The 22,877-nt window shown below is 37.1% G+C and overlaps 1 protein-coding gene across 6 annotated transcripts in view; it reads left to right on the top strand.

Annotated features, from left to right (window-relative positions):
• Positions 1 to 22,877, top strand: part of NAV1 (neuron navigator 1) — a 264,428-nt gene that overhangs the window by 216,304 nt on the left and 25,247 nt on the right. For 4 of the 6 annotated variants that reach the window (XM_087720219.1, XM_087720217.1, XM_087720214.1 and 1 more), the window contains 11 exons: positions 138 to 831; positions 3,026 to 3,481; positions 4,934 to 4,975; positions 6,215 to 6,363; positions 7,792 to 7,962; positions 9,097 to 9,149; positions 9,914 to 9,937; positions 10,053 to 10,130; positions 12,394 to 12,477; positions 19,172 to 19,283; positions 19,654 to 19,775. In XM_087720219.1, the coding sequence (XP_087576345.1) occupies positions 138 to 831; positions 3,026 to 3,481; positions 4,934 to 4,975; positions 6,215 to 6,363; positions 7,792 to 7,962; positions 9,097 to 9,149; positions 9,914 to 9,937; positions 10,053 to 10,130; positions 12,394 to 12,477; positions 19,172 to 19,283; positions 19,654 to 19,775 (1,985 nt within the window). The remainder of the gene's footprint in view (positions 1 to 137; positions 832 to 3,025; positions 3,482 to 4,933; positions 4,976 to 6,214; positions 6,364 to 7,791; positions 7,963 to 9,096; positions 9,150 to 9,913; positions 9,938 to 10,052; positions 10,131 to 12,393; positions 12,478 to 19,171; positions 19,284 to 19,653; positions 19,776 to 22,877) is intronic. The other 2 variants (XM_087720216.1, XM_087720215.1) reach the window with 2 other exon arrangements.

Below are 22,877 nucleotides of genomic sequence, written 5' to 3'. Positions count from 1 at the left end.
ACGTAATATGTAATAATAAGATTTTTAATAAAATAGAAATAACTTCTTTTTATTATCTAAAGATCTGTGTAAAGGCAGATCTTTTTCGGTATCTCTATTCCAAATGTTGTTTCCTGATCAGTCCTTCCATCTCTCAGGTAAGCCTGAAGTAAAAGCAACAGACAAAAACAAACTCTTTGTGAAAAATGCTGGCCTGCAGCGCTCATCTTCTGATGCTGGCCGAGATCGGCTTTCAGATGCCAAGAAGCCTCCCTCTGGGCTTACACGAACCACCACGGCTGGCTCCTTTGGTTACAACAAGAAACCCCCTCCTGCGACGGGTACTGCTACAGTGATGCAAGCTGGTGGCTCAGCTACACTTGGCAAGATCCAGAAGAACTCCAGCATCCCTGTGAAACCCGTCAATGGCAGGAAAACCAGTTTAGATGTCTCCAACGCAGGGGAGCCTGGGTTTATGGCACCAGGAGCCCGTACCAACATCCAGTACCGGAGCCTGCCACGCCCTGCCAAATCTAGCTCCATGAGTGTCACTGGTGGACGAAGTGGCCCACGTCCTGTCAGCAGCAACATTGACCCCAGCCTCCTCAGTGCCAAGGGGGGTATTTCTGTTTCACGCCTCAAGGAACCTTCTAAAATAGGGGCAAGTCGGAGCTCCACAGGGCCTGTGAATCAGACTGACAGAGAGAAGGAGAAGGCCAAAGCCAAAGCAGTGGCACTAGACTCTGACTCTGTCTCACTCAAGAGCATGGGCTCCCCTGAAAGCACCCCAAAAGCTCCAAGTGGCCACCAGATCCCTGGAAAAGACGCTGAGCTGCCGCCAACACCCCTCAGGTAGGAACAGCGGTTTTGAAAAAAATAAGATGCTTCAGTTCACAATTATTTATGTAAGGGCAATTACATAATTGCAATTAATTATAGCTGTGCAAGCATAATTTATACTTGTAAAGGGGATTTCAAATATGAAGACAAGTGAATAATTACTTCCGTTCTTGGATAGAACTCTGTAGTTCTGCCAGTTACAATAACTCTTTCCTGTCCCTATTGGAGACAAGGTGAGCTTACTTTTGTTATTTAGTTACTAGGGAGGGGGGGAGATGTCATTTTGATCAGTGCTTTATTTTGTGTGTGTTTTTTCTAATTCAAGAATACTGTGGGAATAAAATGGTAGAATCTGGACTAGAACAAAGTGCCATGACTCAGACAAAATACATATGATAAATACACATAATAAATATGGGCTAGGTGTCATGTCTGTTAGGTGGATCCATAGATTCTGTGATCAATCATTCTAAAGATTGCAAGATCGAATCTGGGTCAGTTTCTAAATTCGAAATATTTCTCATTAGTTATTTTTCATGAAATGAGATTAAGGCGTGAAGTGAAATTTAATGGAATGTGGTTGTTTTTAATACTTACATAAATGATTTGTATTATGAGTTTGAGGAACTTTGCAGAGTTCCTCAAACTCTGAGGAACTCACAAAACTGAGAAACTATATTTTAATATTCTTGATCAAAACAAAAATTATCAGCAAACTCAATCAGAATCACCATAGGACTAAAAATAATACAATGAGATATAATGATGATTTTTTCATTTACTAAAATAATTAAATGCATTTATATAGAGAGATAAAAAGAATTTTGGAATTCTGATTACAGTAATATGAGCATTATGGAATACTAACAAAGTTTTTTATTTTTTTAAAATATAAAATTTAATAAATTTATATATCACCAAAAAAGAAACAAGAGTAAAGTTTTCCTATATCTAGCATAACAACCTGATATTTTGAACCATTTTGAGAGGTCTAATAATAGCAATAGCAATTATATACTGCTTCACCGTGCTTTACTGCCCTCACTAAGCAGTTTGCAGAGTCAGCATATTTCCCCCAACAATCTGGGTCCTCATTTTACTGACCTCAGAAGGATGGAAGGCTGAGTCAACCTTGAGCCTCATGAGATTCGAACTACCAAATTGCAGGCAAGCAGCAGGCAGCAGAGGTAACCTGCAGTACTGCATTCTAACCACTGTGCCACCACAGATCTAATTTCATGCTCTAATAAGCATGAAATACCATTTTCTTATGAATCTCAATTATACACATATATACAATTATATATCACATTTTTAAGTCCACTGAGTCTCCCTAATAGATTATTCTATTTTTTCATTCCATAGTTCAAGTACACAACAAATTCTTTCATTTCACTTGTTAGTACCTTGCAAAACAGAATTGTTGCTTTCTGTTCAGGCACTGCATCTCTTAAATTGCAGATTTGACTATTAGAATATCTGGCCATACTATTACTTAGTGCATGTTTCAGTTTATATATTGCTAAGCAAATATTGTAGGCAATTTAAACTCAAGATGTAATCTCTCAGAATCTTTAAGAGTAGAATACATTTCTGCCTGAAATTCTGGCAAGCTTTTGCCAATTAATGTTAATAGTATTAAGTTAGATGAATCAAAGGCCTGACTGAAAAAGCAGGTTTTCCTGTAATTATATGTTCAGAATTTCTCTAGAGCAGGGATGTCAAACTCACATTATCATGGCAGCATCACGTGATATCAGGACTTTTTCCCCACTTTGCTAAACCGGGTGTGGGTGTGACACATCTAGCCCATGTGCCATGCACATCTACAACCCTGCTGTAGAGACTAATAGTTTGAATTCTTCTTTGCAAACTCTTTTTTAAGTGTTACTCAGTGTCTGATTTGAGTCCTGATTGTATTGGGATGACTTGAGGTAATTGGAATATCTCCTGAAAGAAAACATTCTTCAGTTACTGAAATATGCTATGATCCTGATATTCCCAAATCAACAGGATAGTGAATCCAATGCACTTGACCCTTACGCAAGTGTCAATGTAGCTTAAATTGTTGTTCTCTGTAACATATGCAAATGTTTAATGTGCTTGTGCTAGATATAATGATTTCACAATAAAATGAAGTGATCATGGCATGCAATGTCAGACACTGTACCAAACTTTATCTTAATACTGTTCTCCTCTTTTGCAGGTCAGCTGCCAAAAGCTATGTAAAAGCCCCTTCTTTGGCAAACTTAGACAAGGTGAACTCTAACAGTCTAGATCTCCCTTCCTCTAATGATCTCCATCAGATACATAGTGGTAAACTGCAAGAGTCACACCCAGCGACTGTAAATGTGGGCACCCATCTCACGTCATGCTTCACCCCAAGCCCTGCTCCAGTTCTTAACATTAACTCTGCTAGCTTCTCCCAGGGCCTGGAGCTCATGGGGGGCTACAGCATCCCCAAGGAAACTCGCATGTACTCCAAGCTTTCAGGATTGCACAGGAGCATGGAATCCTTACAGATGCCTATGAACCTGCACAATGCCTTCTCTGTAGGCAGCACTGCTGCACCTACCACTGCCTCTACGCCTCCTGTTGCTGCTGAGGAAGAATCCAGTGAGATGGCCTGGACTGGCAGCCCAAGAATTACACATCTGGAAAGGTAAAGGGAGAGAAATGCTATGGGGAGAATATTTTTCATGATAGTGTTCCATAAGAACTTTTAGAAAGAGTCTTTTCACCTTAGACATGAAAGTCAGCTGGGTGACTTTTGGCCAGTCACTCTCAGCCAACTCACTTGTTGTGGGAAAATTGGACATGGAAGGTGTGTTGGATGTGTTCACTACCTTGAAGTTATTTATAAAAATTATAAAGGCTGGATACAAATAAAAATATATAAGTTCATAAGTAGGTGGCACCACTTACCCAATCTTAGTTAATCTGGTAAAAGTGAAGCAAGATCAGGCCTGGATAGTTCTTGGATAAGAGGTAGTCCTCAACTTATGACTACAGTTGGTACCTGGAATCTCAGTCATAGAATAAAGTGATTGTTAAGAAAGAATCCATGTGACTGCTTTGCTCAGTAACTTCAATTTCAGCTCTCCCAGTTGCAATCATTGAGCGATTGTATAGGTCATTAATTGGACAGAATAAAAGAGGTGCTTCCAAAGGAGGGTGGGCAGCTTTTCTCCTTGCATGGAAGGGACTTTATGCACTGGAATGGAGAGAAGAAGCAGAGATCACAAAGATCCCATCTCCATCTCTTCAGCACTCTGCAGGAATTCCTCCCCTCTCCCTGTGTAGAAAGGAACTCAAACTGAAATTCTGAAGATTCAAATTTCATTTCTGCAGCCCAACAAAGAATTTCTCACTTCACCCCCTCTGCACATGGAAAGGGAGGGGAAACCTTTGGTAGGTGGAAGTAGCTTGCAACCTGCCAGCTTCCCCAATGACTTTCTGGAGAAGCCGGCAGAGAATATTGCAAATGGTGATTATATGATTGCAGGGCACTTTGCAAAAAGTATCCTACAAATAGGTTGCTAAGCCCCCAGATCATGATCATGTGACGGAAGCTGGAGTGATGCAATATTTTATGATGGCCAGAAGTATTTTACAGAGTGTAAAGCATTCTTTCAAAGCCATTATATCTTCAAACTGTCATCAAACAACCAGTTATAAATTGAAGACTATCAAGGCTTTAAGCTAGACATGAAAGTAAAAAAAAAGTCAGGTAAGAAGTTGTGCAAGTGCAAATCACTTCCATAGAGCCAAACAAATCACAAGGATGTGTATGATGTACACATTTCACCAGGTTCAAATCATGGCAGTTTTTACCTTTAATCTAGTTCAGAAGTGAGATGAAAAGATGAAAAAGGATTATAGCATTCCAATGCAGGAACAAAACCCACCCTAATTTTTTAATTTGTGATTCTTTTGTTTATATACATGGCAAAGTTGCAGTTGCCCAGCTGGTGCAAATACAGACTCTGGGCTTATGTTAAGCCTGATTGGGTCTATTCCCCAAAATTCACTATCAGTTTATTGCTTATCAGGCACCACAGCTGGATTCAAGCAAATAATGAACAAGCACTACTGCTCATTTTTTTTCCTGCAGCTCTAACCGTGACCGGAATACATTACCCAAGAAGGGGCTGAGGTAATTGTTATTTGTGTTACCTATTATTTATTATCAGTAAAATGGTAAAAAAAATGTAGCTTCCTGTACTTATGAGAAAAGATCAAAGAAAATGTGAATTTACCTCATGCCACTACTGTATAACTATGAGCCAGTTGCATAGTCATGACTTAAGCAGCAAATAAGAGATTCTACGGCACTGGAAAGTCAGAAGGCCATAGCAAATCAATTCACTAAGGTAATTTATAATTATAGTCCACTCTTTTTCAGTTCAAATTATAAAATATTGGAGGTCTGGTTACAGCCTTGACTTCTTGACTCTGCTCTTGATCATATCTGATATAGCAATTCCAATTGTAATTCCAATATAGATTACATCAAGTTTCATTGAAATCAATTTAGACATAATTAGCAACTCTCATGGATTTCAGTGGATCGATTCTGATTATTTCTCTGACCATATGTCTTTTTCTGAAAGCTACAATTGAAATGTAATTGTATTATTGAAAAAGTTTTTTAATTTTTTTAAAAGTGAATGAGCAAGACTTTTTTTTAAGCTAAAACTTCAGTTTACAAGTTCATAGTGATATAAAATACTTCTTTCTGTTGTTGAGTTCAAATATATACTAGAATAATTACATGCACTGTGACCCAGTCCTTTGATGGCTTACTTCAGAATCATTGTATTGATAAGAATTGAAACTCTAGTCTTGATTTATCTCTTTTTATTTATTTCCTTTGAGAATGATGTCTTGGTAATGATGATGACATATCCAGCATTCATAAGAAAATACCCAACAGCTTATTATCCTCCTGTGAGCCATGCCTCCTTAACATAATTTTAGAATTAGGACTTATTAGATTCTCCCTGAGCAATTGTAGTCAATTTACATTTTATAATTTTAGATTCCACTCTACTCTTTTAAACTGATTTATTTGAATATAAAAATTACACCATTAGATTTCAATAATGCCCCATATAGAGAGAGTCATGATTTTAATTTAATGTTTAATTAATGTTTAATTTTTTAAATCTTTTTATTATTGTAAACCACCCTGAGTCACTTAAATGAGACATGGTATAGAAATGCGATAAATAAATAAATTTCCAAGAAGAGAATTGTAAAAAAAAATCCTGCCTAATGCAATAGGAACTGGCTAAATTAATTAGCACATCATTGTAGCACTTTTCAAATTACTTCCTTCAAAATGCTTCCAATCTCTGTCATTAATCCCGTCTCCATCTCTTGGTTTTGGTAGGTATCAAATCCAACCCCAGGAAGAGACCAAGGAAAGGCGACACTCGCATACAATGGGAGGAATGCAAGAATCGGATGATGCCTCTGAACTACCCTCTCCTCCTGCTATCTCCATGCCACTGGTTGGGAAAACTCCACTCACAAATATTGGTTAGTCACCTTTCATTTTGCTTTTTTTAGAAGAGGAAACCTTAGATATCAATGGTTCTAAATCAATATAATCCAACAGAAGCTATGCCATTTTTCAAATTCTATTCCCTAATTTTATTTTTTGTAGCATCTTTCTAGCCTACCCATAATGCAAAAATAGGTTCATATCAGAAAAAACATGTTGCAAGAAATTTTAGAGATAGTTTGAATAGCCTATATAAATTGGATAAGACAATGATTAAGGTGAAACTTCAAATGAAAGCTTTTGGAAGCTTTCCCGTGTGACTAAACTAAATTTAAACCAAACATTTTTTTATACCTGACTTTTCAACTTATTGCATCAACACAACAGTTTTCTGGGACTCACAGTCAAATTACAGATTTACAGGGTTTTTTTTAGTTTATGACTACTGAATTGCTAAGAGCTCACAAGCTAAGAATATAGAATAATGTTGTACGCCACCCAAAGTCACAGTGTATAAGTTGAGCAGCCATATATAAATGTGTTTAATAACAAGATTATTGTGTGGAAAATTGGAGGAGTATTAGATATGTTCACCATCTTGAGTTATTCATTTAAAAAATAGGGGCGGAATATAATGTATCTAAATAGATCAAAAGACTTGATTTCAGGTTTGCTTAGTCAATATGGGGAGCTTTTCCTAGCTTCCTCCAGGAGCCCAGAATCTTACACAGCATTCTTGCTTCACATGTATAATTCTTTGGTATTGTTTTAAGCATCTGTTTTTCAGAGTTCTGCCTCACCGTCTTGGGAATGGGGGCAGGGTGGGGGTGGGGGTTGAAGAGAAGAAAAGAAAATGAACAAAACTGAAAAGTATGGGTATTTTTTTCATTAGAGATAAATATGAAAAATAAATAGACAGTTATGGTACAAGTCTATTTTGCTTTTTATGTGCACTGAAAAGCAATGAGCTCCCTGAGAAATTTGAGCAAATTCAGTTCTCCAATTAGGAATAAAGGTAATAAGATTTAAAGAATGATAATGAAAGATTGTACCTAAGAGGCTTAGGTTCCTTTGTACACCTATTATTTATTGTTGCTTCTTCTTTGCCTCTCCAGTTTAATACAAAAATAGAGTTTACTTTTTACTTTCGCAATTTTATTGTTGATGCAATGAATTTATCATCTGTCAATGGGCTTTAGTCAATGAAAATTATTTAAATAGGCCTGAGAGTCAAATATTTTCCCAAATCACCATAACAACCCAAGTCAAACTAGTAAAACTGACTACACAGGTGCAGATAAAAGATCTTATGCAAGGTGTGATGCACATTTAACTTGTCCTTATCTTTTCCCACCTCGATCCTGGCTGCTAGCCCCCTATATAGTGCTCCTTGCTTCCTAGACCCCATCCCTAGCTTTGAGCTGCTCTGACTCCGCTCTTCTCCCTGCCCCCTTCTCCTGCAGTGAGTCCCACGGCAGCCAACACCCCAAGGATCACCCGTTCTAACAGCATTCCTACTCATGACTCCACCTTCGAGCTCTACAACGCCTCCCCCATGGGCAGCACCCTCTCCTTGGCAGACCGACCCAAGGGCATGATCCGCTCGGGCTCCTTCCGTGACCCTGTGGATGATGGTGAGAGTCCTGCACCCAGCTAGGAGGATAAGAGTCTTCTCCATAATAATGATACATTAATTCTGCATATCATAACTTCTCAAGAATACAAGCTGTGCTGGCAGGTGGCAGTGCAGGGAGTGGCTATTATTATTGTTATTTTTTTTTATGGGGCAGCAAAATAGAGTAAAGGATTAAAATAATCTGGTCATCTGATTTCTTAGTTATGCATGCATGTCCATTATCATCAATTAGGATTTGGTAGTCAGGAATCACAGTTATATCAGTCTTGCATGAGCCATAGTTGGTTTCTAGCTTTATTATGGGTTCTTCTCCCTTTTTAAGACATATTTTTAAATGGAATATGGTAACATTTCCAAATTGTCCAGAACACTTTACTATAAAGTAGCAGTCCTGAACATTTGCAACTTGGTGGCCCGGCTGGGGGGAGGGAGATGAGTACCAGTCTCATGAGTAGTGGGCTAAGGTATATACACATGTGTGCAATGCTTGACTTTTTGCAAGTCACACGTGTGCATGTGCACCAGCGTGCTGTTCATGCAGCTTGTTTCTGAATAGTAGTGGACCATGGCCTGGAGGTTGGGAACCCCTGCTACAAAGGAGACCGCACTGCCACCAAATGGTGATAAAGTACCAGTTTACAAGTAGATATGGGGATGAGGCTGCAATGAGGGATTGCCTACTACCATCTGGCCCTCCAGCGTGGTTTTGTATCTCTGGTTCTGTAGTTGCATGAAAAACATAGCTTCTACTTTGGGAACTATACTTTGGCTTTTCTATCTTAATTTAAGTGAAAACTCCTACTCTAAGAAAAAGCATGAAACACAAAAACTTAAGATTTTCATCAGGAATTTTTGTTTGCTCCAGGAAATCTTGTAACCAAGCATTCAGAATTAAAATAATAATAATTGCTGCCTCTGAAGTCTTCTGATCAGATTTCCCACCTTAGCCATCATGCAAAGTGTTGTTCACCCACTCCTTTCTAGACATAGGACTTTCCTCCTCCCCGAACTGCCATCTTACCTTCCACCCATCCATGCTACTCCTGGATCACTTGGTGACCAATCATAATCCATCTGAAGGGCAGTTGAAGAAACTTTGTGACAAGTCTCTCTCTTTCTCTCTTTATTACAGTTCATGGATCTGTGCTGTCCCTGGCTTCCAGCGCTTCGTCAACTTATTCTTCAGTAAGCTGTGCTCCCTTCATCTTTTACTCTATGCCCTTGATGGTGAACTTAAGGCACGGGTGCCACAGGTGGCACGCAGAGCCCTTTCTGTGGGCATGCAAGCCATCAGCCGAGCTCAGCTTCACCGCGCATGTTGATTTTTGGGTCTCTGCTGCATATGTGCGGGGGGCAGGGCAGATGTGGGAGATGTGCGTACATGCATGGGGGGCACATGTGGGGGTGCAGCAGACACCCCCGTGTCCCAGGAGGCTGCAGGGACACATACTAGGTCCAAAATGGGACATGGAGGGGGTCGTGCGTGCATGTGGGAGGGGGAGCACGGGGCATCACACACGCATGTGCAGGTGTGTGTGTGTTTGTGCCGCATGTGCATTGCATTATGGGTACAGGCACGTGCGTTTTCGGCACACAATGACAAAGAGGTTAGCCATATTTCACTTTCTCTGTGTTTCCCCGCTTCCCTAAAGGTGATCTCTAGTCTTTCCAAGAGAAAATGTAGATGAAGTTGATAGAGGGTTTGGCATTTGTCACCATTGGGAACAGTAGCACTGTATAGCACTATACTTTGCAGTATTGCCATAAATTATAAGGTATAATGAGAAGAGGAGGCAGAGGAATGACATAACAGCAAAATAGAAAAATGTCTGCGCATATGCTGGGTTCTTTGCATGGCTGGTCACTTGCATTGCCTGGGAATGCCTCTATTACTTTCACCCTAACTGCCTGCCTCTCTGTCTCTCCTCTACCCCATTATGTGCTGCCAGGCTGAGGAGAGGATGCAGTCAGAGGTACAGTAAGACCCTAACTTTACCTTCCGTTGCTATTCTGCTCTTGACCTTTGGTGGAGAGCCAGCAATCTTCCTGTTTTCTGACTTTCCCACCTTTTTTCTCTTTCTCCTATAGCAAATCCGCAAACTGCGCCGTGAATTGGAGTCATCCCAAGAGAAAGTAGCCACACTGACAACCCAGCTCTCAGCCAATGTGAGTAGCCAAATTGGTGCAGTAGTATAATGTTTACATGGAGTCTAAATGATTTTTTAAAAAAATTTCAGGAGTAACCGATTATATACCTACCTACTATTGTATTCACAAATAATTTAGGCAAAGTAAAAGAAATACAATGGAAGTTCAATTCTCACTAGAGTTACTGGGCATCACAGCAAAGCTTAGCTGTTCTAAACAAACGATCCATGTACTCCAGAGTTTTAACAGGATTGTATTGCTGCGCAACAGCAATAAATTATCACTGAACATTAGAGAGGATATTAAGCTTTTGTGTTTATCATGTTGCAACAGCACCCTCTCTTGGCCTTCTATTCTTCTACTAGTGCAGCACCTTTGAAACTTTTGGAACTTTGGATTATATTCATTCCACCACCTTCTGGAAGCTGATCCTGGAAATATTCTTTGATCTATGGTCTTCTGGAATTGCTTTAAATTTTCAACAAAATTGTTTTTCTCTCAGTTTAAGTAATCCCAGGTTATATCCAAATCTTTCTCCTACTCCTAAAACTTCTGTCTTACTTTCCACAATTTCCATTTTATCATTAATTTGTTTTACATCTCCAATCATTTGTTCTACAGATTCTTCAATCTTGTAAATGTCCTCTTTCACATTCCTTTTTATCTCTGCAAATCTTTCTTCCATTTCCTTTTTAAAGGCATCCAAACTATTGGTAACTGTTTCAGTCATTCTCTTGCCAAATTTTCTGCCATAAATCTGGCCTTATCTGTAATGAATCCCTGCTTTTTGTTCCTTTTTTGCTTCTTTTCCTGTGGTTGCCAATTGTAATATTTATGGCCAGAAAGTAAAAGTATGTCAATTACTACCCTGAAAGTAATCTTCCTTGTTCTCTGTCTTTAACACTTTAGTCCCAATTAGTTGTTTGTAACTACAGTCATACTCCTATTACCCCTATTTCATTTCATAAAATCTACTAAGTACCTACTTTCCTTAATACTAAACAATCAACATCCCCAAGAAGGTCAAGTCTGATTGTCTAGTTAATTTTACAATTTTCAAAGACACTTTTATCAAAGAAAAAAAATTCTTGTTTTCTAAAATTGCTCTCCTCTTTATTTGTTCAAAACATTCTTAAACCACAATCTTGTTAAGCTTTTTGTTTTTAAGTCAAAATCCTTTAAGATGGTTTAACAGAATAACAGAATTGGAAGATAACTTGGAGGTCTTCTAGTCCAACCCCTGCTCAGACAGGAAACCCTATACCATTTCAGGCTAATAGTTGTCCAATGTATTTTTAAAAATCTGCAGTATTATTTCTGGAGATAAATCATTCCACTGATTAATTGTTCTAACTGTGGGAAATTTCTCCTTAGTTCTAGGTTGGTTCTCTCCTTGATCAGTTTCTATCTATTGCTTCTTATCCTGCCTTCAGGTGCTTTGGAAAATAGGTTGATCCCTTCCCCCTTATGGCAGGCCCTCAAATTTTGGAACACTGCAATTATGTCACCCCCAGTCCTTCTTTTCAATAGATTCGATATACGTAATTCCTGCAACTGTTCTTCATATGTTTTAGTTCTAGTCCCCTAATCATCTTTGTTGCTCTTCTTTGCACTGTTTCCAGTGTCTTGATAGCTTTTTTTATATCATGGTGACCGAAACTGGATGCAGTATTTCAAAAAACTAGGCTACTCATGGTGTCTTTATTCTTTCGTACTGGTCAGAAGATCTCTCTCTCTCTCTCAAGTTGCAAATTAATATACTCCCAGAAGTGCTTAAGAAACTAAGGCTTTTGTAGATCAAATGTCCATAGAGGCTGCATAGTGTTTTTGAGCAGAGTAGCTATCCAGAACACACGTGGATCATCTCTTGATCTCTCTTTCCCCAGAGAAAATTTGCGACCTGTTGACCACTCTTTGTCACACTGTTGTCCCAACTCAAACAGATGCTTGTAGGGACATCTAACCTGTCTAGATTCACACCTGGAAGCCAGGGTCTGAAGTATCTTTGAAGCAAGCCAACATTCATTGTCTGTCATACTATCTGCAGCTCAGAACTAGCTATGGGAAGTGAATAATAATAGAGTGAGATCAAATCCTACTGTTTAGTAGAGCTTTTAATTTATGTGAAGCTCATTTTCACTCCTCTTAGTTACAGGTTCAGAGGTTTGGGACTAATTTTCATTCTCCTGCTGATAAAAAGTTTGTCAAACCATGATCTTAGTGTTATTTTATGTACTTTGATTGGGCTATGACTAAAATTGGCTCTTATTTTTCTTGCTAGGCTAACTTAGTAGCAGCATTCGAACAAAGTCTGGTAAACATGACATCCCGTCTGCGGAATTTAGCAGAGACTGCAGAAGAAAAGGTGAGTCTTTAGATCAGAGAAGGGGAGAAGCAAAAAGTCACTTTAGTTTTCCTGTTGAAGAACAGTTTTTTTAAAAAATTCTCAGGGCTGTAGATGGTGAAAGAAGAAGAAGAAAATTATAATTATAATTTAGTTCTCTTAGACAATTGATATTAGGCAATATGACCCAAGCTCAGCTAAAAGCAAAAATGTCCAGTATGGGGGGGAAAAACAATTCTGCTTCTGTGTCTACAGACTTGGATCATAAAACTTTCAGTTTTGTTTATATAATAATTTATTCTCCAGTATTGGGTATTTGTTAAAATATTAGTTTATACTTCTTCAGTGGGGTGAATTACTATATAGAAAGGTAAAGTCTAATCTGTAGCCATGGTATTTCCCAGGGTCTCATCTCAGGTGTGTCTCTACATAGCTTTTTCAAGATTAACCAAATTCATCCAGCTATTGCCACTTGATGACACAATTTACAATTCAGGGGATCAAGGTACAGACTTCAAATACTTCCAGATCAATTAACATAAAACAAAAGAAAATTAATCAGTCTTGCTTATTTAATACTAGACACTTTTCAGTTTTTCCATTTCTTAGAATAGGTTTAGGCAGTCTACAGGTTAGGTTTTTGATGGGTTTTTGCCCCAGTCGTGTTATTGTTATTTATGTCTCTTTAAAAGACACAAAAATAAGTACAATAGGTATGGTAATCTTGGACTTCCTGTGGTGACATCACTTCAATGAGGGCAAAGGAATGATAGCTCTACTAGCTTTGCTCAAGTTTCTGTGGTGAAGATCCTGAAAAAGGACGAGTAGAACCTGGAGGGATCAACAGGAGAGAGGGGGAGCCCGGGCGCCGAAGGAGTAAGCAAGCAAGCAACTTTCCTATCGGAAGAGGGAAAACCCCTTGAAATCACCAGAGAAGGAATCGGTGTCCATGGCCGATTTTGGGTGGTGACTGCCGCATATGAGGGAGAGAAAATAGCAACACAGCAACATTGGTGAGAATATTTAAAACAGCTAAAACAGTATAAATTCTATTAAAGACTCGTTGAGCTAGAATTTCAAAGCTTTGAAGCCATCTGGATACAGCTCAATATCGTCAGCTACAAGGAGGGAAGAAAGCAAGCGATTTCATGTAGCAATAGAAGGTTTGGAGTGACTTGAGAATGGAATGGAATAAGGAGAGGAGGAGAGGACTGTTGGAGCGATTTGGACAATAAACAGAAATTGGAGCCAGACAAATCAGTGACAATAGCAAAAAAGGGGAGAGAACTATTTTGGAATACTCAAAAGAAAGTGGGGTGTAGAAAAGCAAACATCGGACTTTTGAAGAGGAAAAAAAAAGCCTATACAAAAGAAGAGTAACAGCGCCATCTAGTTGAGAAAGAAATAAGAACCAAATAACAACATACAGGACAATCCTGCTGATGCAATCTGAGAATATTTTTTTCGTGATCTCTGAAATCGGATTTAAAAAATTGAAGGAGAACATTGAAAGAAGAAATATAAATGTAAACTGAACTGTGGTGAGATAAAATATTGTTGAATTGTATTGACCCATATTATATTTGGAAGAGAGAGTGTAGAGGATATATGAACTATTGGTGATACTTTGAAATTATCAACGTTATAGATGACATAATATTATATAAGAACTAAAATTAAGGATTTATTAATCTAAACATATTGTATACCTTGAGAATATTTAAAAAATAGTAATATAGTGTTGAAGTGGGGGGTGATAGTTTGTAGTTATTAAAGAGACGATATAAGATTGTATACTGAATCAAATCAAGAATATATTGAATATTGCATGAATATTGTGTCGATTGACTTGCATACAAACCTGAATATATAGAAATTAAGTTGTTAGATTGTAGGAATGAATGATATTGAATTGAATTGAAATGTGCATGGAAGAGGGAAAGTTCAAAGATTGAATGGGCTGATATAAGAGAGTGGAAACAAGTAGTGGGCAGAGAGAAGTATATGTTATTGTGGGGAAAAATTGTAAGGAAATTAAAATCAAAAATGACAAGTACAACAACAACAATTAGTAAAATGAATAGGAAGGCAGCATCCAATCCAGCATCAGCAACATCTTCACCCTCAAACCAGCACACAACTGAGAGCACACTGAGTCTAAGGAAAGCGAACTCAACAATGAACATTTAGTGTATGTAAGATGCATTAGCAATGATACAAGAAACAATGCTGAAAACATAAGAAACAATTACAAAAAATCATGAAGAAACTAGGAGAAACCATGAAGAAATTAAACTAGAAATGGGAGAAATGAAGAGGGAGATTAGAAGAATAGATGATAGAATAGGGAAAATACAAAGTGAAATAATAAAAAAATGAACAAAAAATTCAAAAAGTAGAAAAAAAGGCAGAAAAAATGGAGAAGAGAATAGAGATGGTAGATGAGAAGCTGACTACACTAAACAGACAATTAGGGGGAAAATAGTATTTTTGGAATTAGAAAAAGCTGGCTTCTTTCTGCACTTTCAAAATATAGTAGAAGAAAAGGAGGAGGATTTAGGGGAAACAATTGCAGAGATTGTTGTGAATATATTGCAAAAAAACAAACAAGAAACAAGAAGGGACATAGGCGACGTGTATCGAATCCACACAAATTATTCCAGGGGACACAGGCTCCCAAAAGAAATCCATGTACGCTTTACTAGAAAATCGGTAAGAGATGAAGTATATAAGAAAGTGAGAGAAGAACAAATAACATATAAAGGAAGAGAGATATAAATTCTGAGACAAATCCCAAAAATAGTGAGAGACCAGAGAAGGCAATATCAGTTTCTTACACAACAATTAATAAGGCGCAATGTAATGTTCAGATGGCTTACACCAGAGGGAGTGATGATTACCTGGCAAGATAAAAGATATAAAATAGACACAGTCGAGAAAGCGCATGAGTTTTTGAACATCACTTCACCGTTGAGGAAGAACAAGAAAGTAGAGAGGAACCAAGAAGTAGAAGCCAAGAAGAACAGACAGTTGAAAACAGGGAGGGAGAAAGAGAAGAAAGAAGAAGACAAGAAAGAGAACAAATAGAACAGGAAGGTAGTAGAATAGGAATAGAGACAAGAAATACAAGGAAACTAAGGGCGGCACACAAATAATACAATGGAACAAGAAATTAAGTTATTCTCACTAACTATAAATGGATTAAATTCATCGGAAAAGAGAAGGCAAACTTTGACTAGATTACAAAAAATAAATATGGACATAGTATGCCTTCAAGAGGTACATATCAAAAGCCAATATAACAAGCTACTAGAATATCCAAAGTTAGGAAAATTATTTACAACACTAGCACAACAACAAAAAGAGGAATTGCAATATACATTAAAGAATGGGTGAATGCAAAAAAATATATGCAGATGAAGAGGGGAGGATTTTAATGATATAAATAAAAACAGAACAAAGAAAAATTCTCACAGCAATATAAACCCCAAATAAAAACCAAAAAGAAGTACACCAAAAAATAACAGAAATAGAATATTAGGATATATGTCTAATTGGCGACTTCAATGCTATAACAGATATCAACGATGACTACAAGAGTAACAAAAGAAATAAGAAAAAAAGAATGCTACCATTTACCTTTTTCGAAATGGTGCAGGAACAAGCCTGAAAGATGTATGGAGAGAAAAGAACATAGGAAACAAACAATTTACATATTATTCAAATCCCCACAAATCATGGTCAAGGATAGATATGATTTGGTCAATCCAAGAATTGAGAAGAGATACAGAAGAGATTGAAATAATGATAAAACACCTGGGCAGATCACAACCCAATAAAAATAACATGGAAAGGACCAAAAAAGAAAAAGAGATGGACAATGAATCATAGAATATTGAAAGATAAAGAATATATAAAAATGATAGAAAGGGAATTGAAACTTTTCTACAAAATAAATAAGAAAGAAGAAATATCATTACAAAACCTAAGGGACACCACAAAAGCTTTTACAAAAGGGTTGACAATAGCATATTTGGCAAGAAAAACAAGGAAAAGAGACAAAAACAAGAAACATTAGAGAAAGAACTTAAAAAATTGGAAATGGACCTGCAAAAAAATCCACAAGAAGCAAAAATAAAGGAGGAAAAAAAACTAATAAAATACAAATTAAATTTGATGACACAAGGAGAGATGGCCCAAAAAATTAAATTTGCAAAACAAAACTATTTTGAAAATGTGAATAAACAAGGAAGATGGTTAGCACACAAATTGAAAAAAGAAAAAGAAAAAAGAATAATACATCACTTACAAGATGAAAGGGGAAACATACAATACCAGAAAGAGGAAAAAAATATAGTACAGAAATTTTTCGAGAAACTGTACAGTAAAGAAAATATATTATCACCTCTATTATTTATACTAACACTGGAAGTTCTATTAATAGAAATTAGAAACAATCAAGAAATAAAGGGATTAAAAATTTAAAAAGAGGAATGTAAAACATAGGCATTTGTGGATGATGTGGTATTCATATTAGAGGATCCATTAAAATCAGGAACTAAATTAATTCAAAAAATAGAGGAATTTGGTAAGATAGCGGGACTTAAAATTAATAAGAACAAAACAAAGATCATTACGAAGAATTTCACCAAGAAACAAGAGCAAGAATTAGAGGAAAACATGGGAATGCAAATAGTAAAAAAAGTAAAATATTTAGGAATTTGGCTGACAGGGAAATGCTCAACAATTAAGGAAAATAATTATGTTAAAATGATTCAAAAAATTAAGAAAGATCTGGAAAATTGGAGGAAACTACAAATATCATTAAGGGGAAGAATTGCCATCGTTAAAATGTATATACTACCAAAAATTTTATTTTTATTTCAGGTGGTACCGATTAGCCTAGGGAAAAACTTTTTCTTAGATTAAAATAATTGCACATTTTATTTGGTCAGGGGGAAAAAAACCACGAATTAAATTAAAATTGTTACAGGACAGAAGAGAAAAAGGAGGATTTGGACTTCCCAATTGGGAGCTTTATTATCAAGCAGCGGCTCTCACCTGGATAAGGGACTGGATTAATCTAAAAAACAGAAGATTACTAACAATAGAAGGTTATAATTTGGAACTGGGTTGGCACGCCTTCATCTGGGATAGGAAAGACTAAATTCATAGCTATTTCCAAAAACATTTAATTAGAAAAGCTCTACTACAAATATGGTTAAAAATCAAAACAAAACACTACAACAAAATCCCAATCTGGCTATCCACCATGGAAGCTCTGATATACCCAAACGTATTGGACATAAACAAAATAATAAGATATAAAGACATATTAGACAACCAAGAAAGACTAAAAACAAGGCAAGAACTGAAAGACGAGGGAATAGATGGCTGTGGCCCGATCTACAAATAGGCAAGGTATAAAAAAGACAGGGAAAGGGATGGATTTTACAAGAAGCCGCAAGAGCTGGATAAAATTCTACAGGGAACTGAAGAAAAATTGATTTAAAAATATATCACTATTTATTAAAATTCAAAATGGAAGAAGAAACTGTGAAAGAAACAATGATAACATGGGCAATAAATTTGGGGTATAGTATAGAATTGGCGGAATGGGAAAAAAATTGGGAAATAAACTACAAATTAACGATGGCAATATAGAGAGAACATGTACAAGATGTTCTACAGATGGCACCTTCCACCAGCGAGAATTGCGAAAATATTCCAGAGTGTTCACTTATCTGTTGAAAATGCAACCAACAACATGGAACATACTACCATATGTGGTGGAAGTGCACTCTGCGAAAAAGTATTGGGGAAAAAAAATAAAAGATTGGCTAGAGGAGATTACTAGACACCACTAAAACTGGAATCATTTCTGTTAGGAATTATAAAAGGAAATTATGAAAAAAATAGATACTTAATTCTATACATAATTACGGCAGCGAGAATTACATTCGGACAAAACTGGAAAAATAATTATACACCAACAGAAGAAAATGTAATAAAAAAATATTGGAATGTGCAGAGATGGATAGGCTCATGAAAGAACTAAAAGAGAAAGAAGAATCTGAATACTACTCCGTATGGGATTTATTGTACAATTGGCTAGAAGAAAAGGTGGAGGAAGCAGGAAAGCAAAAAAGAAAGGAAGAAAGATCAACAAATCAATAGACAACTACAAAACCGGAAAATGATTAAAAGATAGAAATATGAGATAGACTATACCAAATAAATATTATACAAAATGACAAATGTAGCAAAAGCTGTTATACATAAAATATATAGAATACTATATATAGAATGAAAAAAGTATGAAATAATGTAAATATTATTATATAAAGTTATAGTTATAAAAGATTTATTTGCATAGATAAAAGAATCACAACAGATATGTAAAAAATATAATGTGTTGCAAAGATGTGGTTTGTACAAATAAAATAAAATATTTAAAAAGTAATCTTTTTCTCATGCATAATTAGCTGTTTTACTGAAAGAAAAACTAGGACACTATACTCAGAAAATTAAACCATTCTTCCCTGAAAGAAACATTAGGATGGTATTGTTTTAAGAAATTAAAATCCTGATTAGATGCAGCTTCTTTGTACTGTTTGGAATATAAGAAAAATGGCTTTTCCCTAATATTACTCAGAAGAATTCTTAGTGAAAGAATAAAACCCAAGGCATTAATACATTATGCAATGTCTTCTAGGACACTGAGTTGTTGGATTTGCGGGAAACTATTGATTTCTTGAAGAAGAAGAATTCAGAAGCCCAGGCTGTTATCCAAGGGGCCTTGAATGGAACTGATATTACACCCAAAGGTGAGGACAGCGGTTGATGCTCAGGATCCTTGAGGATATTTTTATCAGCATCTTCTCTATGATAGATTTGGTGTACATTTGTGTGTGTCAACATCAGTCAATATCCGAATCTATTAGGCAGCAGGGAAAACAATATTCATCTTCCTCTAAATATAGGCAATCAATTCCTGGTTTTAAATGCGTATTGCACTTATACATCTCTTTCCCTAGTATTCTCCACTTCCCTATTTTGAATCTTGAGTTGGTATCTTTTAGATAAATACGCTGATTGCTTTTCACGCAGAATCCTAACCTTTCTGAGATAATATTAAATTAATGGAAAGAAGCACATACATTCTGAATGGGTTTTTTTCTTTTCCTTGTTGTCCAGAACTACGAATCAAGAGGCAAAACTCATCAGATAGTATATCCAGCCTGAATAGCATCACCAGCCATTCTAGCATTGGTAGTAGCAAAGATGCAGATGCCAAGAAGAAGAAGAAGAAAAGCTGGGTAGGTCAAAAGAGAAGTGAAGCCAAGGACAATTAAGTTTACTTCTACAGTTTATGAATATGAAATCCTGCAGTGTTTTGTCAGAATAGGTAATAGAATGATAATCATGGTTATTCCAGAATTCTTTTCTATAGCAGTAGCTACACCTGCTTGGAGAAAATATTTCTGACAGAATTTTAGTTTGCAATATTTTGCTCTTGAATTCAAATATAAAATTGCTTGCTGCAGGTGGAATTCATCCACTGCTAAACTATAGCCTATGAAGTATACACCAATCATATTTAATTATGATGATCAGGGGAAGTGACGTCTATATCATGGATTTTTATTAAAAACAAACACATGCACTTAAAAAGTATCCAATATGCATTTTTTTCCTGCCCACTCAATCCCATCTCGAACTTTTAACTATTTGATGTTTTTCTGTTCTCATTCCAACAGTTTGTTTTGAGCCAGCATATAGAACAGAAAAGTCTCAGTTATTTGGCTTCTCTTTAAACAGAAAAAAAGAAAAGTAATTGAAGTGAAACATTTTGAGCTAGAGAATAATGTACAATTATTCTTAATTCTTCACAACTTTTTTTTTGCATGACAAGTCACTATTTGTGCTTCTAATGTGAGTCCTTATTTTTTTCTGTATGTTATCCTTACAGCTCTGGTATTTCCCCACTGTTCCAAGGAGAGCTATACCCCCAGCTCTCTGCCCAGTATGTGTGTCTTCCCTTTAGGAAGACTGGATAGGAGTCTGTTCTGCCTCTGTATGCTGAACATCCCTGCTTTTTCTGGGCAGGGAGCTCTGAGCTGAGTGCATGATTAAGTCTTGCTCTACTGTTTTTTCCCTTTTCTTCCTTCAATGCTGATCTACAACACTCTTTTATTTTCAGGTATATGAGGTAAGCTTGGAACTTCCCTTCCACCTTCTTCCCAGACCTTTCCTTATGTTTTACTCCTGATTGGTCACTCCATTGTACATGGGACAACTCAACACTTGTGAAACTAACCGTCCCATTTGCTCATATACTTGCACTGCCAAGTCATACTGTAAGAGGCACTGCACTGGGATTGGGGGAAAGTTTCATATCTGTTGATAATATTATCTTGAATCTGCCCTAATTCACTCTGAAAAACATTGTTCTTTTCACAAATCAGTATTTGTTAATCACTTCCCACTTGTAGTTTGTTTTTAAAGACTGCTTTCCAGTCTTATCGTATATAGAAGCATATTATAGTTGTCATAACACAGGGGTGTCAAATTCAAGGCCCGGGGGCCAAATCCAGCCCACCGGGTACTTAGACCTGGCCCATGGGGCCTCCTTGGAAACAGTGAAGGACTGACCTGCAGTGCCTCTATCAGCAAAAACAGAGATTGGGAGGGCTGCGTACAACCCTCATGAGCACTGTTTTTGCTGGCAGAGGGTTGCAGGAGGCTGTCGCAGTCAAAAACAGAGCTCGGGAGCCCGTTTTTGCTGGCAGAGTGCTTAGGTCCACCTCAGCCCCCCCCCGACATGAGTGATGTTGAGCTGGCCATGCTCACCCTAGACACACACACACACACACACACACCCCAAGATCAAACACAACCCTAATGCAGCCCTCAATGAAATTGAGTTTGACACCCATGTCATAAGAGAAGGAAGTATATTTAAATGAATAGATTTAAGTATCTATCTTTTTCATCATTAGATATAGTTCTACAGGTAGCTGAAGAGAGAGAAACAAGTTAAACAATTCTTCTCATGTTAAGGAAAAGTTCCCAATGTAGAAATGATTGCATTAACTAGAGGTGTAATATCAATAGTGAATTTTTTGATAAGTGGCTAAAAAATTTTTGTTGAGGGATATAAGTAAAGCGGTTTAAATAAATAATAACAAAGTCACCCCAGTAATTTGATGATGCTTCTCATATTCAATATTAGTTCTGTTTGGGTCTCTTGATACTTAGGCGTATTTAGTTTCAATGACCCAAAAACAAGATTCAAAAACCTATGACAGTTCTTTTATTTCTTTGTGGGCAGATCTTATTAGGAATGTTTCTGCCAGGAAAGACCTACATCCTTAAGTGGAAACAGATCCATTGCTCTTACTAGTGAGGTCAGGTATTGTTCGTGGAATATCCAGGCAGGATTCCAAGCATTCACAGCTTGCAGCAGGCTGAAATGAACCAAATGCAAGTTCTAGAGCAGTGTTTCTCAACCTTAGCACAGCTGGCTGGGGAATTCTAGCCTCAGCACAGCTGGCTGGGGAATTCTAGCAGTTGAAGTCCACAGGACTTCAAGTTGGCCAAGGTTGAGAAACACTGTTCTAGAGGGTCTAAGACAAGTCCCCATGGCCAACTTGCCACAGCCAACTTGCCACGGCCAACTTAACGTGGGACAGGTTGCTGTGGCCAATTCATCACAGGACAATTTGCTGTAGAACAAGAGTTACACTAATATTGAAGAAATGGTGGAATATAATCATTAAAGAAAGGATTCCCAAGGAGGGACAGAATGAAATGTGCATGACAAAAATTAAAATATTTTTTAAATTATTTTAAATATTTAAGTTAAATTGTTGAATTGTTCCATGGTGAGTTGTCCTGCGGTGAGCTGGCCATGGCAAATTGGTGGTGGTGAGTTGGCCATGGCAAGTTAACTGTGACCATTTGGCTGTGGTGAATTCCCATTCCGAGTCCTAGATACTAGTAACTGCCATTTGAAGCTAAACACACAAATCCCTGAGTTAGTTTTCTTCCCCTTTTGCTTCAGAGACTGGAAGGGAGAAAAAAAGCATTTCTGTGATGTGCCCCAAGAATTGGGTTAATGGGCAAATTAGAAGTATGATAATTAGAATAAACCCTATTTTCCATTACAGTGCTATCTTCCACCCATTACAGTGGCTGTTTCTCCTGCTACTGTCTTAATACACATGTGAATTGATGCTTGTTTTGTGTCTGTGTGAGTGTGTGTATGCATGTTGCATGCTCTGCCTGAGCATGATTAAAGTCATGCATTACTTAGTCCTTCCACGAGCAAAGCATACAACTATTTTCTTATTTTAAAAATCTTTTTTTACAATATGCTTTGGAAAGAAAAGTCTGCTTCTTTTGTCTTTTAATAGCAA

The sequence above is a fragment of the Thamnophis sirtalis genome, unplaced genomic scaffold (assembly GCF_051295495.1).
Source record: "Thamnophis sirtalis isolate CommonGarterSnake01/CBP01778 unplaced genomic scaffold, rThaSir2_p1.2 scaffold_7, whole genome shotgun sequence".
NCBI lineage: Eukaryota > Metazoa > Chordata > Lepidosauria > Squamata > Natricidae > Thamnophis > Thamnophis sirtalis.
This window is presented reverse-complemented; position numbering and strand designations above follow the sequence as displayed.